The sequence below is a fragment of the Micropterus salmoides genome, unplaced genomic scaffold (genome assembly GCF_014851395.1).
Source record: "Micropterus salmoides isolate LMB-PRFRI ecotype aquatic unplaced genomic scaffold, ASM1485139v1 Ms_hic_scaffold_3, whole genome shotgun sequence".
Classification (NCBI taxonomy): domain Eukaryota; kingdom Metazoa; phylum Chordata; class Actinopteri; order Centrarchiformes; family Centrarchidae; genus Micropterus; species Micropterus salmoides.
Genome location: NW_024042261.1, coordinates 40,676,650 through 40,692,472, shown reverse-complemented (window position 1 = coordinate 40,692,472; position 15,823 = coordinate 40,676,650). Strand labels below are relative to the sequence as shown.

The 15,823-nt window shown below is 43.8% G+C and overlaps 1 protein-coding gene across 1 annotated transcript; it reads right to left on the bottom strand.

The window, feature by feature from the left end:
* Window positions 1–275: 275 nt before the first annotated feature.
* On the bottom strand, window positions 276–15,815 carry zgc:113149 (uncharacterized protein LOC541363 homolog). Its single transcript, XM_038693384.1, has 7 exons — window positions 15,704–15,815; window positions 10,506–10,782; window positions 9,252–9,346; window positions 8,467–8,623; window positions 6,872–7,051; window positions 5,289–5,342; window positions 276–3,164 (listed from the first exon to the last, which is right to left on the bottom strand). Exons 2-7 carry the CDS (start codon window positions 10,645–10,647, stop codon window positions 2,302–2,304), a joined length of 1,491 nt encoding a protein of 496 aa, XP_038549312.1. The 5' UTR covers window positions 10,648–10,782; window positions 15,704–15,815; the 3' UTR covers window positions 276–2,301.
* Between the last annotated feature and the right edge of the window lie 8 nt (window positions 15,816–15,823).

Sequence of the window (15,823 nt, the reverse complement as noted above, 5' to 3'; positions counted from 1 at the left end):
TGGAGACTATTTTCAGGGGCGGATGAATCCTAATGTGGGGCTCTAGTGAGTATTTGGGGCAGCAGGATGGAGTCAGAAAAAGCTGCAGTGTGTGTGTGTTCATGGTGATGAGGGAGGCTGACTGATTCAGAGGAAGAAGAGACCAGATCAGGCTTCTTGTTAGGAGTTACACTCACTGGTGATTCGTTGACAATAAGGAAAATAACTAATAGCACCAGACCTTTACTTTGTCATCACTGCTTTTCTACAGAAAAGACTCTCCCAACAGATTTGTCTTCTTTTAATAATAAAATCTTTATTCTCGGGATTTGGTTGTAGGAAACATCACACAGCCCGGCGTTACAGCACAGTTACATGTCGTTTGGTCAGTCAGACAGAGAGCCCACTGCGGGTGAGGAAACCTTTTAAGGTGGGAGGTGAGCACGAAGAACAGGGTCAAAGAACAGGAGAGTCAAAAAGCATCTTCAACCACGTACTACAACTGTTTCTAGGCTTCGTGCTTAGTTTCTCCAAGACAAACGCTTTGCTTTGAAGTTGCTAACAATAGTTTTTGCTAAACATCAGTATATTTGGGAAGACTGTGCAGTAAAATCTAAATATAGAGCTGTATTGAGGTAACCGTTTAACACAGCGTTTTTAGTTACATAAATACCAACTGGACCCTACTGTAAGATGCTCGTTTGCACTAGTTTTTATTTTGCATTGTGGGATACATTTAGCCCACTGAAATAGTGGTAATAGTAATAATTAACCCCTGCCAGACGATCAAACCACAGAACAGAAGTGAACTGAAATGAACTCTGCACGTAGACCAACAAAGTAGATTTCTGTGCAGGCTCTTCAGTAAATAAGTGACAGTAAGTTGATTCAGGGTTTACCTGCATACTTCAGCACAGGGGCCAGCAGACCTCAGGGAACCTTAAAGCTGAGGTCAGTGATTCTAATCCAACACACACTGTTCCAGTCGTTCTAGTCATGAATTGTGTGTCAGGTAACGTTTAATGTCTTGCACACGGTTATTCAGCTTCCTTTCTAGTTCACCAACTCATGCTGTTGTTGTGAGTATCAGAGTCTGGGGCCGTTGGCTGCAGCCACAGTTTGCTAATCTACAACGTAGCTAATGTTAGTTAGATTACTTGCTGTGTCGTTGTTCTCTCCATATCACGGTGTTCGATTTCTCCAGAATTGCTTACTGCACCTTTAAGATCGGGAATTGAACAGTAATAATGAAAAACACTTTAACTAACTTAAACTGTGTAGGATACGCAGTTTAAATTTGTTGCTACAGGATGGCTCTGATTAAAAGATAATACCATTTAATTGTGATGATCAGCTGGCACTCTGATCTAGACTATCTGACAGTGAGTATGGCAGGTGTTTAAGGACCGGTATCAGACCTGGGACCTTTCAGAAACTAAATAATTCCTCTAACCGGGTCAAAACTGGAGCGGGCACAATAGCTGCTCTCCTGTTCTTTCATCCAAGTGAACTGTAAACTAACTAAATGGAAGAAGCTCCTCTGATCTTCATATATAATCCATGTAACCGAGGCAGTCTGAGACCAAACATGAAGGCCTTTTGGAAGCAGAACACACATCTCACAGCTAAGAAAGATAATTATCTGTCCTTAAATTTGATTAATGAACCCTTTAGCTCACTTTTCCATCACGCGCAGTAAATTGAGCAGAAACCTAAACAAAACATGTCACTGCGTTTAAAATACTTTTATTCTAATTTGTGTAAAAGCTGTCGTTGCATCACAGACATGTTCCATGACCAGGATGTGGCTGACAGAAGACTTTCTGCACTTCCCACCGCCGGACAGGACAGCGTGACTGTGGAGCCGGTTTGAGTTGAGCCCACATTCAGTCCCCTCTTATTCAAGTGTCCCAGTGCACTCGAGATGTAAATGTGCCACATGAAATGCACGACTCTGTCCCTCCATCGTCTAGTGTATCTTCAGTGTTTTTATCTCCACAATCTAGTCAGTTAGTCAGCGTTTGTGTGGAAATTTGTAAGAGGGTGACGCCTTTTAAAGCACACGAGCCTGTCACAAACAAACGAGCGATATCATGGGCTGAAACTGTATCTTTGTGCCTCTAATGTGGGAAAGCATCTTCTCTGTCCAGCAGCCACAGTGGCTCGTAAAGTCAGACACCTCTTTCATGATTTTTACTGACATGATGGGTGTTTAAATCAGAGGAACTCCACATGGTGGCTACTCCCACGGCCAAAATCTACCTGCACTTGGCTTGTGGTTACTTCCTACGTCTTTACCAAAAGGTTGTTCATTTCCGTGTTTCAGAAGTGTGAAGTGGGATGATGATGGTGTGTCGCCAGTTGTCCACTGTGGGCTTTGTCTCTCAGCATAGTCAGCGCTGTGTTGGAGAAATCCCTCAGGATGTCCACGGTCTCCCTCTGCAGCAGCAGAGACTCCTGCACAAACTCCTGCTGGCTCTCCACGAGCAGCTGCACGGACTGAGCCAACGTCTCCAGAGACTGAGACACCGAGGTCAAGAGCATCCTGCTGGCCCGCTGCTGCTGGAGGCTCTGAGAGGCCAGCTGGGCCACGTCGTCATTGGCCCTGCGGAAGGACGCTCCAGTGGGGAGAGGGTCGACCGGGTTTGAGCCCGACGTGGAGGGATGACTGGGTGGGGGGACTGAGGAGGAGGGAGAAGGTTGATGAGAGTTGGAAGAAGGGACACAAGAGGAGGGAGCAACAGAGGAGGATCCAGCAACTGAGGAAGCAGGAGGTGGTGGGATGAAAGTGGACGGGGGCGAAGGGTGAGAGGTAGAGACAGCGGCTGCAACAGAGGCGGGAGGAGGTGGGGGAGCGAATGAGGTGGGAGCAGGGAGAGAGGGGGCGGTCATGTTGGAGCGAGTGGGGGACTGTGGCGCGGGAGGCGCAGCAGAGGACGAGGCGGCGTCCAAATCTGATGGGAAAGCAGAGGAGGTGGAGGCCACGGGGGGAGGTCTGGGGTAAGCGTGGTTCGGGATGTGGTTTTGGTTCTGGTTGTTGTTTCGGGAGTAGGTGTGGACTGGCTTGATCCTCAGCAGGGCGTCGTCAGGCAGGGGGTCCAGGGAGGTGGAGGAGGGCGGGGGAAGAGAGGGAGGGTAGGAGGAGAACATGGCGTCGTCATTTTCGTCAAAATCCATGGTACGTTCTGGTAGATCACAGAGAGACAAACACGTCAGTCACTTTTAAATCCTCATCAATCTTCACTCTACTCTTTATCTCTGCAGCTCTTTGCCTCACAAACCCTAAGCAAATTTCAAGGACCGCCTTTTTTCACCTACGTAATATTGCGAAAATCAGGAACATCCTGTCTAAAAATGATGCAGAAAAACTAGTAAATGCATTTGTTACTTCTAGGCTGGATTACTGCAATTCCTTATTATCAGGCTGCTCGAAAAAGTCCATTAAGACTCTTCAGCTGATCCAGAATGCTGCAGCACGTGTTCTGACAGGAACCAGGAAAAGAGATCACATTTCTCCTGTTTTAGCTTCTTTGCATTGGCTTCCAGTAAAATCCAGAATAGAATTTAAAATCATTCTTCTTACCTACAAAGCTCTTAATGGTCAGGCACCATCTTATCTTAAAGAGCTCATAGTACCTTACTACCCCACCAGAGCACTGCGCTCCCAGAATGCAGGGTTACTTGTGGTTCCTAGAGTCTCCAAAAGTAGACTAGGAGCCAGAGCGTTCAGCTATCAAGCTCCTCTCCTGTGGAACCAGGTTCCAGTTTGGGTTCAGGAGGCAGACACCATCTCCACATTTAAGAGTAGGCTTAAGACTTTCCTCTTTGATAAAGCTTATAGTTAGGGCTGGCTCAGGTGAGTCCTGAACCATCCCTTAGTTATGCTGCTATAGGCCTAGACTGCCGGGGGATTTCCCATGATGCACTGAGCTCCTCTCTCCTCTACTTTCTCTCCCTCTGTATGCAACCTCATCCCATTATTGCATGTTACTAACACAACTTCTCCCCTTTCTGGTAGTCTTGTGCTTTCTCGGCCCTCTCCTCTCTCCTCCTGTCACTTCCTGCAGGTTTTCTGGCTCTGGAGCTGTGGAGTCTGGATCTGTGGTTGCGGGTCACCTGCTGCCCCCGTGTTCCTGCTCGACACCCTCTGCTGCAACGACTATTGTTACTAGTCCTATTATTATTATTGTTATTATAATCATTTACATTACGACTGTAACCATTAACACTACTATAAATATCTGTACCATTTTTCATTTAGTCTATAGCAACATCACCTTTACTGTCTGTACCTCTGTGTGGATATTGTGTAGGCTGCCTCCCTCCCCTCTCTCTCCTTCCATCCCTCTCTTTTTCTCTCTGTTCCTCTCCTGCCCTCTCTCTCTCTCTCTCTCTCTCTCTCTCCTTCACCCCCAACCGGTGGAGGCAGATGGCCTCCCACCCTGAGTCATGGTTCTGCTCGAGGTTTCTGCCTCTTAAAGGAAGTTTTTCCTTGCCTCTGTCTCCTAGTGCTGCTCTTGGTGGGAACTGTTGGGCTTCTGTAAATATCATCACAGAGTACGGTCTAGACCTGCTCTTTTATGAAAAGCGCTGTGAGATAACTGTTGTTGTGATTTGGCGCTATATAAATAAAATTGAATTGAACCAGTAACAAACCTGCTTGGGTTTCCTGTTTACTGCTCCCAGGCCACGCAGACTCAGCTAAGCTAACGGCGAACTGCGGTAGCAGCAGCTAGAGTGAGCAGCAATCTGTAGCTGTGTCAATCACAGAAGGTTGATGCAGTTTCACCAAAAGCAGCTAGCGTCCGGTTTAGCCCTCCGCTTTCTTGAATGGGGACAAAATGACTTTCGGACCAAATAGATGGAATTCTGATAGTGAAACAAGTCATTTTGCTTGTGAGACTTTATCCACCGTTTAACTTTCACAAAGTAAGTCTCTGGGAAAAAGTATGTCAGGGCCAGTGTGCATCAGGTGACAGACCAGGAAGTTGCAATTCCACTTTGGCCACAATGTCATATTGGTTTCAAAGCTCAAGACTGTATGGCTGCAGCAATAAATAAGCATTTTGTAAAACCGAATCATGCAAAGCTACTCTAATGGAGTTCCATAATGAAAATATAGAGCTGTAAAGGAGAGTAATAGGTCCCATTTAACTATGCAGAGACACCAACATCTCAAAGTCCTGGCACCAACAAACCCATGCTTCTTGTTATTTTAGATAATCTTGTGCCATTTAATTCCCCGCAGCCAGAACCAGCAGTCAGGTTACTTTGCTGGAAATACTGGATGTATAAAACACAATTCTTACCTCCGTCGTCACCCAGGTCTAAGTCAAAGTCAGAGGAGGAATGGAAAGGATCGCCTGCAAAACACAGCAGCGTAGAGGGCTCAGCAGCAGTTGAATGTTTTGCAATGCCAAAATGTCAAATTTTAAGTATTACAGAGAAAAAGCAATAGCAGACAGTGGAAAGAAATTCAACATGCATTTACATCAATCAGCTGTCATCGACCTTGCCTTTCCAATATCATCAATGAGATCTTTGTGACACTGTAAATAACGAGCGTGAGATCAGAGTCTGTGTCTTATAGTCCCTGCTTGTACAATCGTGCAGTGCAAAATATCACAATATAAAAAATTGGTTGTGTGGTTGTTTGATGGCAGAAAATACTGAAGCTGTTTTCTAAACTCTGGGCCATGTTCTTCGACTCTGTACTGGAAGTGTGTGTTAACAACAAGAAGAGTGGTCTCTCTGGCCGGGACTGAGATCCAAAGAGAGAGATCCTAATTGTTATACAATGCAAATAGCTGGTTTTCTATTCTCTTGTTCAGATTTTTATCGAAAGATAAACTTACCCTTTCTAGTATTCTTTTATAATAAGTGGTTGTTTATATTAATGTTCGATTCAATCCATTAAGTAATGTAGATATTCTGATGTTCATCTTTGTTTCTTAATCTTTTCGCCATTTGCCTTTATATATTTTATGTATATCAACTACACGGTCTGCTTATTTTCATCAGATGGGGGTTTTGCCAGCAGCCATAGCAACGTAAACCCTGTTTCTGCCGTGTGACTGAAGTGAAGCAGGTTTTGGGCTTGGCCAGTACCTCGGAAAACTAAGCTGCTTCCGGAAGAGGTGTTGGTGGGCCAGTAGGGGGCGGTCTTCCCTCTGGTCCTAATAATAATAATAATAATAATAGTAATAAGATCCCAGTGAAGGGGACACTGTGCTGTAGGAGCTGCCGTCCTTCAGATGCGACGTTAAACCGAGGTCCTGACTCTTTGTGGTCATTCAAGATCTCATGGCAAAATTCCCAACCTGGCTTTCACCATCTGGCCATCTAATCATCCCCAGTAGTAACTGGATCAATGCCCCCCCCCCGCCTCAGGCTCATGCGTGGTGAGCGTTCTGGCGCTAAAATGGCTGCCGTGCATCACCCAGGTGGGTGCTACACATTGGTGGTGGTTGAGGTGAGTCTCTCCCCACTTCACCATGAAGCGCTTTGAGTATCTATGATAAAGCGCTGTATAAATGTAAATTCATTCATTTTCTTGGCTGCCTCACTAAGAAGTTCGTCCCCGTCTCTTTTCAGAACCAACCTTGACTCGCGTGTAAAAATGCTTCCTGCCATCGCTCGACGCTGTTCAGTAACTGCACATAAAGTTGAACGGGGGAATGATGAAGAAAGCTGAATGAAAACTGTGCACTGTGGCAATTCTGGTTGCAAATCAGGGAACACACACCAATCCTGATCTCACTTTGGTTTCGGCTCGCTCTGGCAGCCACTTGGTAAATAAACAGTCTGCGTACAGATACTGGGCATGTAGAGAAACTGACTGGATTTCCTGCCCTGTTACTGGTCCAGACTCTCCGTATCCAGCTGTACTTACCGCCAAGTTCTTTCTCTGGTGACGAGAGAGGAGAAAATTCTAAGGGGGCCCCTCCGGGTAAAGAGTGGGAACTGTCTGTCAAGTTGAGGTAGGAGTAAGCTGGAGGGTTAGAGGGTGGGCCTTTACTGTAAAGCTTTGAAAAATCATCATCTTCAGCCAGGTCCAGATCACTGTCGCCGTCTGAGAACCAATAAATGAAAACTGGTGAATAAAGGTTGGTTTTTGTTCAACACCTCATCTGTTTTGATTTCAGTGCGCTACACATAAATCTGCTCCTGCCTTTGGATCTAGGACTGCAGCGAACGATGATTTTTAGAGTTCGAGTATTCGGCAGATTATTTCATTGATGTTTAAGAAGTACTTTTGCTTGGCGGCTTACCGTGTAAGTTGAGTGAATAGAGACTGCAGCTCGTCAAGATTAAAGCGGAGCCACCATGTTTAACCCCCCCACCTCGCAATCGGCGTGCACAAAAACACACATGATTTGACTATCAGTCGACTATCGGCAGCACTTGGCGATTCTGATTCGACCATGTAAATCCTTAGTCGGGACAGCCCTAGATTCTACTGGTGCTTTCAGACCAAACGCTTTAAATTCGCTGCAAGTGTTCACACACAGCGCAAAAAGGCGATGAGAACCTGCAAAAATTCTCTCGAGCTGGAAATGTTCAACTCGCGCGAAGGCTTTTGGGTCTCCGGCCCCGCCACCTTCGCGTCTTTGCATTGACTTTGTATGTAAACTCACAGCCCCGAACACTCGCTTCGCTTCTGGTCTGAAAGCACAGTTCGTATATATATTTCATGACTCTTTAGAGTCGTTAGTATATTATTACACTTAGGAGAAGTACCATTCCTCGAGATTCAGCAAATAAATGTGGCGATAACCACGTCTGATCAATGTGCACAGCAAAGTCTCTGAAAAGAACTTAAGAGGTGAATGCATAATTCGGCAGAACAGATGTTGGAGGCTACCTGCTGAGATTTGCATCCACGTCTTTTCAGCAGAACCTACCGCGAGGTGCGTGAGATTCTAGGCAGGTGTGCAGAATTTGGCCTTCACGGTGGACGGACTGTGACATTACAGAGTTGTTTTCTTTTAGCTTGAAATAATCCCAGACTTTGGACAATTTCTATTTCGTCCCTCCACTTTGCAAACAGCGCCATCATAATCATCATAATCACAGAGGGTTCACTTGATCGCAGCACAAGCGCCATGCGCGACAGTTATAAATGTCCGTGCGAAACAGTGTGCTATATAGTTATATGGATTAAACGAAGCATCTATCCAAAGAATTTGTGTCGATACTTTTTTGTGATGGAATTAATCGTTTCAGCCCCATTTGAAAGATCTGAATTATTGTCTAGTACCTTCTGCAACAACAAATTCATAGACAATCCTGTCGCCATGTGCATTATACGAAACAAAACAAATTAAGCTGTCATGTTTGTTGTCCTAGCAGGACCTTTTACTACTTTTTTACCCATTTCATGAGCAAAACCTGTCTTATGCTTCATTCTAATATGCATTCGGGCTCTCACAATAAAGGCTGTAGTACACAGACAACACCTCGCTCTCTTCACGTGCTTCTCCTCACCTCCTCTAGGACTCAGCATCAGTATCTTATGGACCATCCTCTCCACGGGGCCCAGGTTCTTCTTCCTCAGGTGGCTGCCGTTGGGGCCCCGGAGGGCGACGATGCGCCGCTTTCCATCGCACTTGAGGTCGGCCCATTTCTTCATGATCTGACGCACCTGAGAAAATGAAATGTAAGTGAAACTAACAGAACGGAACTTTTATTATCAATTAGTCATTTATCAAGCTCAAATGCTCGTGGACTGCACTGCTTCTGTTCTGCATGGTTAATTGAATATCTTTAACTTTTGGGCTTGAGGACATCAGCTTTGATTTTCACTCTTTCAAAGTTTTTTAAAGACAAAATGATGAACTGATTAAAAAACGTTAGACTCCACAAGGACTCACAGAATAAGACTGAGGGGTTTTGAGGATAGAAAAAGAGAAACATATTTCTGCTACATAAAATGTTATTCTTTTTAAATGTTGTTTCTCTTGTGAATTAATGGACAATTCTATCCTCAAAAGACCTCGATAAATTATTCCATCAAAACAAAATTATAAGGAAGGGTCAGTCTTTAAATGAACTGGTTGGTGTGCAAGGGATCTTAGTTTTAAGGGGTTGCAAGTAAATAATTTAGGAACCACTGGTGTAATCTATCAGAAAAGGCTGAACATTCTGAACTGCTGATGAAATGTAGATTTGATATCTATAGAGAGAGTATACCTCAAAGTTACACAGGCAGCCTGTAAATTCAGCCCAGCAGCATCACTAACATCACTAAACCTGTGACCACAGGAACAAACCTCTCGGTGATTCTCTCCCAGGCCGTTGATCTGATTCGTGATTTCAATCCAGGTGGCTTTCTTGGCTTCAGCCGACACACCTTGGTTAAACTTCCCTACAGAGAGACCGAAAATATGATGTGAGACGTGGTTGGCGTGAGAAACATCTGTAACCATTGTGGTTTTTGTCAACCCACACAGTGAATCTGGCTCAGTCTCTCCCTCTGCTGGGAAACATCTTTACATGCAGGTTTGAGTGCACACACAGTTCACAATGTAGCTACAGGCCAACCACACTGTTTGTTTTGTCTCAAAATGCATGCTTTATGTTTTCATATTAACAACAACACTTTCACTGCCGTTAGGTTGGACACATAGTTTATCTGTCGGGCCACCGAAAAAAGACTAATCCCGACCGGCCATGAGATGTCACAGGCGGGTAGATTTGGTTTCTGTTGAGTCCACGTCGCAGTGATTTGGTCAATAGGATCAATACGTTATCCAGGAGACTCAGGAGAACACAGAAGAGGAAAAACGCCCCCAGAACCACTTCACAACTCTAATCTCAGAACCAAATCTGTGTCACCAAGTTTTCACATACTGTTTTCTTTTCGTTCGGTCCTGTGACCCGCTTCGCTTTTCTGTCCGTTCACTCACAAGCGGTCAAAGTATGCACACACTCTTCACGTGGTACGCTCCATAGCGTTTGTTCGTGTAGTGTACCTATTTGCTCACACCTTCATATGATAGGTCAAGTGGCCAATGAAACATGATCTTTACATCAAGTGGGCTCTAAATATAACTCCGCTAAGCTACCCAGCCAACGGATGCATCTGTCCACAAATTAATAGAATATTACTTTCTGCAGCATTTTCCACATGGTATTGTGCAACATGATATTGCAATAACGATACTGAGTCAAAATATTGCGCACACCTAAGTCGGACATGTGGAAACACGGCATTTACGACGGCTTCACACGTCAAGTTTCAATTAGTGGAGCGAGACAACAGCCTGTCACTGCAGATTCAGACCACGCCAAAGAGTGTTTATCGCTGCAGACATGCGACCACTCTCGGCCGTAGAGAACACAGAATTTAAGGATATTGTCAGTGTTTGAGACCCTAAAATTAGGTATTTACCGCACCGTGATTTTTGAGTAAAATTGCACCCCTACTTTTAAGCAATAAAACAAAAATTCTCTCTCAGGTGACACTAAGCTTGATAACTTCGGACAAGGCGCAGCCCAAAGGAATAACAGTCCTTCCTACTCACTGAGGATGATGTATCGGTTCCTCTTCACCGCCTCTAGCAGCACTTTGACCTCCGTGAAGGAGAACCTCGGCTTAGATCTCAACCCAGCCTTTACTCCTCCCACCTTGAACTCTTCATCATCTTCACGCCACGAGGTCGACATGGCTCCGCCTCGTCAACTCCTCCTCCTCTGACGGCCCACTACAACTCAGCTTGGTCCCGAGTCCAATTTCACCGCCCTCCAGGACTGTTTGGTCCTTGATGGAACTGGCAGTCTGGACTAAAAACACCTGTCTGACTGCAGGAGAGAGAGAGAAAAGGGAGACAGTACAGAGGGGAGAATGCAAGACAGAGAGATAAAGAACCAAGAAGGAAAATGTAAAATTATGAATTATGTAACGGAGTAAAAAGATCTAAGAAACGCACAATATCCCAAATATTTCACTCTACTGCACACAAACTTATAAAAATGGACCGGCATCATGAGCTTGGCAACATCACTGCTTTACCGCTGTGCATTTTACTGAACAAAAGTTTATAAGATTACACTTATTTTTTTAATTCAATTCAATTTTATTTATATAGCGCCAAATCACAACAACAGTTATCTCACAGCGCTTTTCATAAAGAGCAGGTCTAGACCATACTCTGTGATGATATTTACAGAAGCCCAACAGTTCCCACCAAGAGCAAGCACTAGGAGACAGAGGCAAGGAAAACTTCCTTTAAGAGGCAGAAACCTCGAGCAGAACCATGGCTCAGGGTGGGCGACCATCTGCCTCCACCGGTTGGGGGTGAGAGAGAGAGAGAGAGAGAGAGAGAGAGAGAGAGAGAGAGAGAGAGAGAGAGAGAGAGAGAGAGAGAGAGAGAGAGAGAGAGAGAGAGGGGAGGGAGGCAGCCTACACAATATCCACACAGAGGTACAGACAGTAAAGGTGATGTTGCTATAGACTAAATGAAAAATGGTACAGATATTTATAGTAGTGTTAATGGTAACAATCGTAATGTTAATGATTATAACAACAATAATAACAATAGGACCAGCAACAATAGCTGTTGCAGCACAGTGTGCCGAGCAGGAACACGGGGGCAGCAGGTGACCCGCAACCACAGATCCAGAGCCAGAAAACCTGCAGGAAGTGACAGGAGGAGAGAGGAGAGAGACGAGAAAGCACAAGACTACCAGAAAGGGGAGAAGTTGTGTTAGTAACATGCAATAATGGGATGAGGTTGCATACAGAGGGAGAGAAAGTAGAGGAGAGAGGAGCTCAGTGCATCATGGGAAATCCCCCGGCAGTCTAGGCCTATAGCAGCATAACTAAGGGATGGTTCAGGACTCACCTGAGCCAGCCCTAACTATAAGCTTTATCAAAGAGGAAAGTCTTAAGCCTACTCTTAAATGTGGAGATGGTGTCTGCCTCCTGAACCCAAACTGGAACCTGGTTCCACAGGAGAGGAGCTTGATAGCTGAACGCTCTGGCTCCTAGTCTACTTTTGGAGACTCTAGGAACCACAAGTAACCCTGCATTCTGGGAGCGCAGTGCTCTGGTGGGGTAGTAAGGTACTATGAGCTCTTTAAGATAAGATGGTGCCTGACCATTAAGAGCTTTGTAGGTAAGAAGAAGGATTTTAAATTCTATTCTGGATTTTACTGGAAGCCAATGCAGAGAAGCTAAAACAGGAGAAATGTGATCTCTCTTCCTGGTTCCTGTCAGAACACGTGCTGCAGCATTCTGGTAAAGTGTAAAGTAGGTTTCAGGTTCCAGTTTGGGTTCAGGAGGCAGACACCATCTCCACATTTAAGAGTAGGCTTAAGACTTTCCTCTTTGATAAAGCTTATAGTTAGGGCTGGCTCAGGGAGTCCTGAACCATCCCTTAGTTATGCTGCTATAGGCCTAGACTGCTGGGGGATTTCCCATGATGCACTGAGCTCCTCTCTCTCTCTCTTTCTCTCCCTCTGTATGCAACCTCATCCCATTATTGCATGTTACTAACACAACTTCTCCCCTTTCTGGTAGTCTTGTGCTTTCTCGTCCCTCTCCTCTCTCCTCCTGTCACTTCCTGCAGGTTTTCTGGCTCTGGAGCTGTGGAGTCTGGATCTGTGGCTGCAAGTCACCTGAACTGTTGGGCTTCTGTAAATAACATCACAGAGTTCGGTCTAGACCTGCTCTTTTATCAAAAGCGCTGTGAGATAACTGTTGTTGTGATTTGGCGCTATATAAATAAAATTTAATTATTATTACATTTGGATAAAGAAAAGTCACCTGCACCTGCCATCTGAATTTCCTGAAAACGAATAAAGCCCGAGTAAGACACCATGGTGTCGAAATGTTAGTCTGTTTGCAAAATTAAAACCTGAAAATCGATCATTGTGCTTCAGCATGTGGTTTAACGCCACTGGTAATCAGAAAAACTGTCCAATCAGTGTTAATAATTAACTAATAATACATTATGTATATTTTACATACACTCATTTGACAGACTCTTTTGTCCAAAGTAGCATTCAAGTTAATGCATCTCACGAATACACAGAAAAAGGGATGTAAAAATACTCAAAACGACCATTATTTTGTTTGAATCATTTAAGTCACATAGAAGCATGTTTATTATTTAATACTTTCTCATCCATTGAAGCACAGGAAATGTTTTTTTCTGCCATGTGGATCATCCTGTCCGACACTTGGTGGCAGTATATAACCGTATCCAAGTACAAAACCGTGAGCGTTTATATATATAAATGCATGTTTCATAGCCAGGACTGCTCAACATTTCAAAAATATGGTAAAAGCCGGTAGCAGGTGCACAAGTTCGAACACACTTGGACTATAACTGCAGCTAACAGTGACATAGAGTAATGTAGTGAAAACTGAATCCCCAGACTTGGTAAAACTAATTATTTCAGACAGCACTAGACCTGTGATGACTTCTGTTCTCGTTCCTTATCTATTTGGTGTCACCTGAGATAACCTGGGCTCTACATATAAGCTACCTGATCTCGTCTCAGCTGGGTCACAGCTGCTCATACTCCACCAGAAGCAGAGCCACACCTACATCGAGAGTCTCGACATCTCATTTCAACACTACAGCCAAGTAGTGTTTTACACATACGAGCAATTTGCTGTGGTGATGAGGTGCTACAAGTAGACAAACATGCAGTCGACATAAATAAGTGTACAAATATATAAATATGGAATGGAAGAACAACGTTGCAAATATATACATGTGCATTATTCTGGGTCTGTGCCGTGCAGAAGTAATGCAACGGAAGAGAATACTGTGTACATATAAATATATAAACTGACAACATAAAAATATACAACAAGAAGATCAACAATCAGTAGCCAGTAGGTTTTTAAGAATGTTAATCACCATTAACCAGAAATTACACCATGGTTTGGCTGTAGTAAAAATAATCTACAAAGACCAACCCAAACAGAGATGTTAGGACAATAAGAAAGAAAACATATTTGAGTAATAAGCTTCTTAAAATTGGACTGGAGTTGTTTTCTCCGGCATGAGCCAAGAACATCCTGTTTTTCTTAAGCTTCAGTCCCTACACCGCCCTCCACTGGTTGGATTTTAAAGTGAAGACCTTATCTTCCATATTCCTTATTATTCTTTTTAATTTTGTCAATTTTATATTTAATATAACTCCTCTCCCCCTGTAATATGTTTAACAACCCATATCCGGAGTAAAGCACATGTAAGTATATTTATTTTACACATAGTTCGATAATTCTTTTATAACTTGCACATCTGTTTTGAATGTCTTTCCGTTAATGTTTCAGATACAAAATAATAATGATTTACCGGCAGTAGTGGACAGAGACCAAGTACATTTACTCAAGTACAGTAGTTAAGTACAAATTAGAGGTTTACTTGTAGTAGTATTTTCTTTCCATGCTACTTTCTACTTCGGCTCCACCCCATCTCAGTGGGACATCTTGTTCTCTTTACTTCACTACATTTATGTGACAGCTTCAGTTACTTTACAAAGTCAGAGTTTATAAAATACGATGTTTAACAGTTTAGACAAGTCCAGGTGAACAATTAGTCGTTTCTTTTGTTGTTTTTTTTTATGTAAAAACATTTCATGTTTCCAAATGTGACAGATTTGCTGCTTTTCCTTTAAATCAGTTTAATTATTTAAATGTTTGGTAGTAACATTGAGCTTTGGACTGTTGATTGGACAAAACAACGCATTATGAAGGTGTGTCTTTGCTCTCTGGGTAACTCGCTATTTTCTTAACCTTTACCAATCAAACAAATAATTGATTAACAGGGAAAATAATCATTGGTTTCAGTCGAAACGAAATGAGATCCACCTCAACAACATTAAAATCCTGCTTGTACATGAATGCACAAATAATAATTATCTGTCTTCAGGGAGAACTTTTATACTTTATATATTTACCTGTATACTGTATATTATACTTACATACTTTTACTTACGTAACATTTTCAATGCAGGCTGGTACTGGTAACAGAGTATTTTTACAGTGAGGTATTAGTACTTGAATCTCTGAATACCTCATCCACCAATGTTTCCTGGTGAAGTTGGACATTTTTCTATCAGTGGATGGCAGAAGTTAATTTCCCACTCAACAGGTGAAATCTGTAAAGACTAGTGAAGCTTTTTAAATTAATATAATTGTATTTTCATCCTCAGTGCGCAGGCGCGCTGTTAATATTTACCTGTTCATTCATTCACGAAGGTAAAACTTGTCAAACTAAAATAACATAAATTAGCATTGCGTTTGCTCTGACCACGTGGTCCGTCGGAGCCAATCAGCTGTGACCTCCTCCTGTCTTTGTTGAGCTCGCGCCTGCCTCTCCCCTGCTGCCTCGTGCCTCTCGGCTCGCAGGGAGCTGCCCACCGACTCCGCCATCTCTGTCCGGTACACGGCGCTGAACCGCTGCTACGTTAAAACGGCAAAAGCCCGACCTACGGCGGCTTTCGGTAGTGATACGTAGATTAATCGTGGGTGTAAAACGCCGCTTTGCTTTGTGTGCGCCGGTCCGCTGCGCCATAACTGCCAGGTCAGCTACGCGAGCATCGGCGGCTTGGAAAGAGGACGAACTGTCTCCAAGCTCCGTACGCTCTTTTTTAAAGATCGTGTTGCAGCTTTGTTTAACGCTAAATCGACACGTGTGTTGTCTTTTAATAATAATGAATGCGGTGCGCGGCGTAAAAAGGTGCATTTGTAGAGAATAATTACCAGGGAAAATGGCGTTGTTCGCTCTCTCTCCCCTCCTTCTTCCTCCGCGGTTCTCCCGAAAGTTCGGAGTGACGAGAACAACGGAACTGCGCAGACTCCGACAATCTTTTTTTCCCTCCC

Coding starts and splice junctions, on each gene's coding strand:
- zgc:113149 (XM_038693384.1), bottom strand. CDS start 10,647: ATGTCGACCTCGTGGCGTGAAGATGATGAAGAGTTCAAGGTGGGAGGA. Junction 8,624..9,251: donor TGGGAGAGAATCACCGAGAG/GTTTGTTCCTGT, acceptor TCATTTTCTCAG/GTGCGTCAGATCATGAAGAA. Junction 7,052..8,466: donor GATGCTGAGTCCTAGAGGAG/GTGAGGAGAAGC, acceptor ATTGGTTCTCAG/ACGGCGACAGTGATCTGGAC.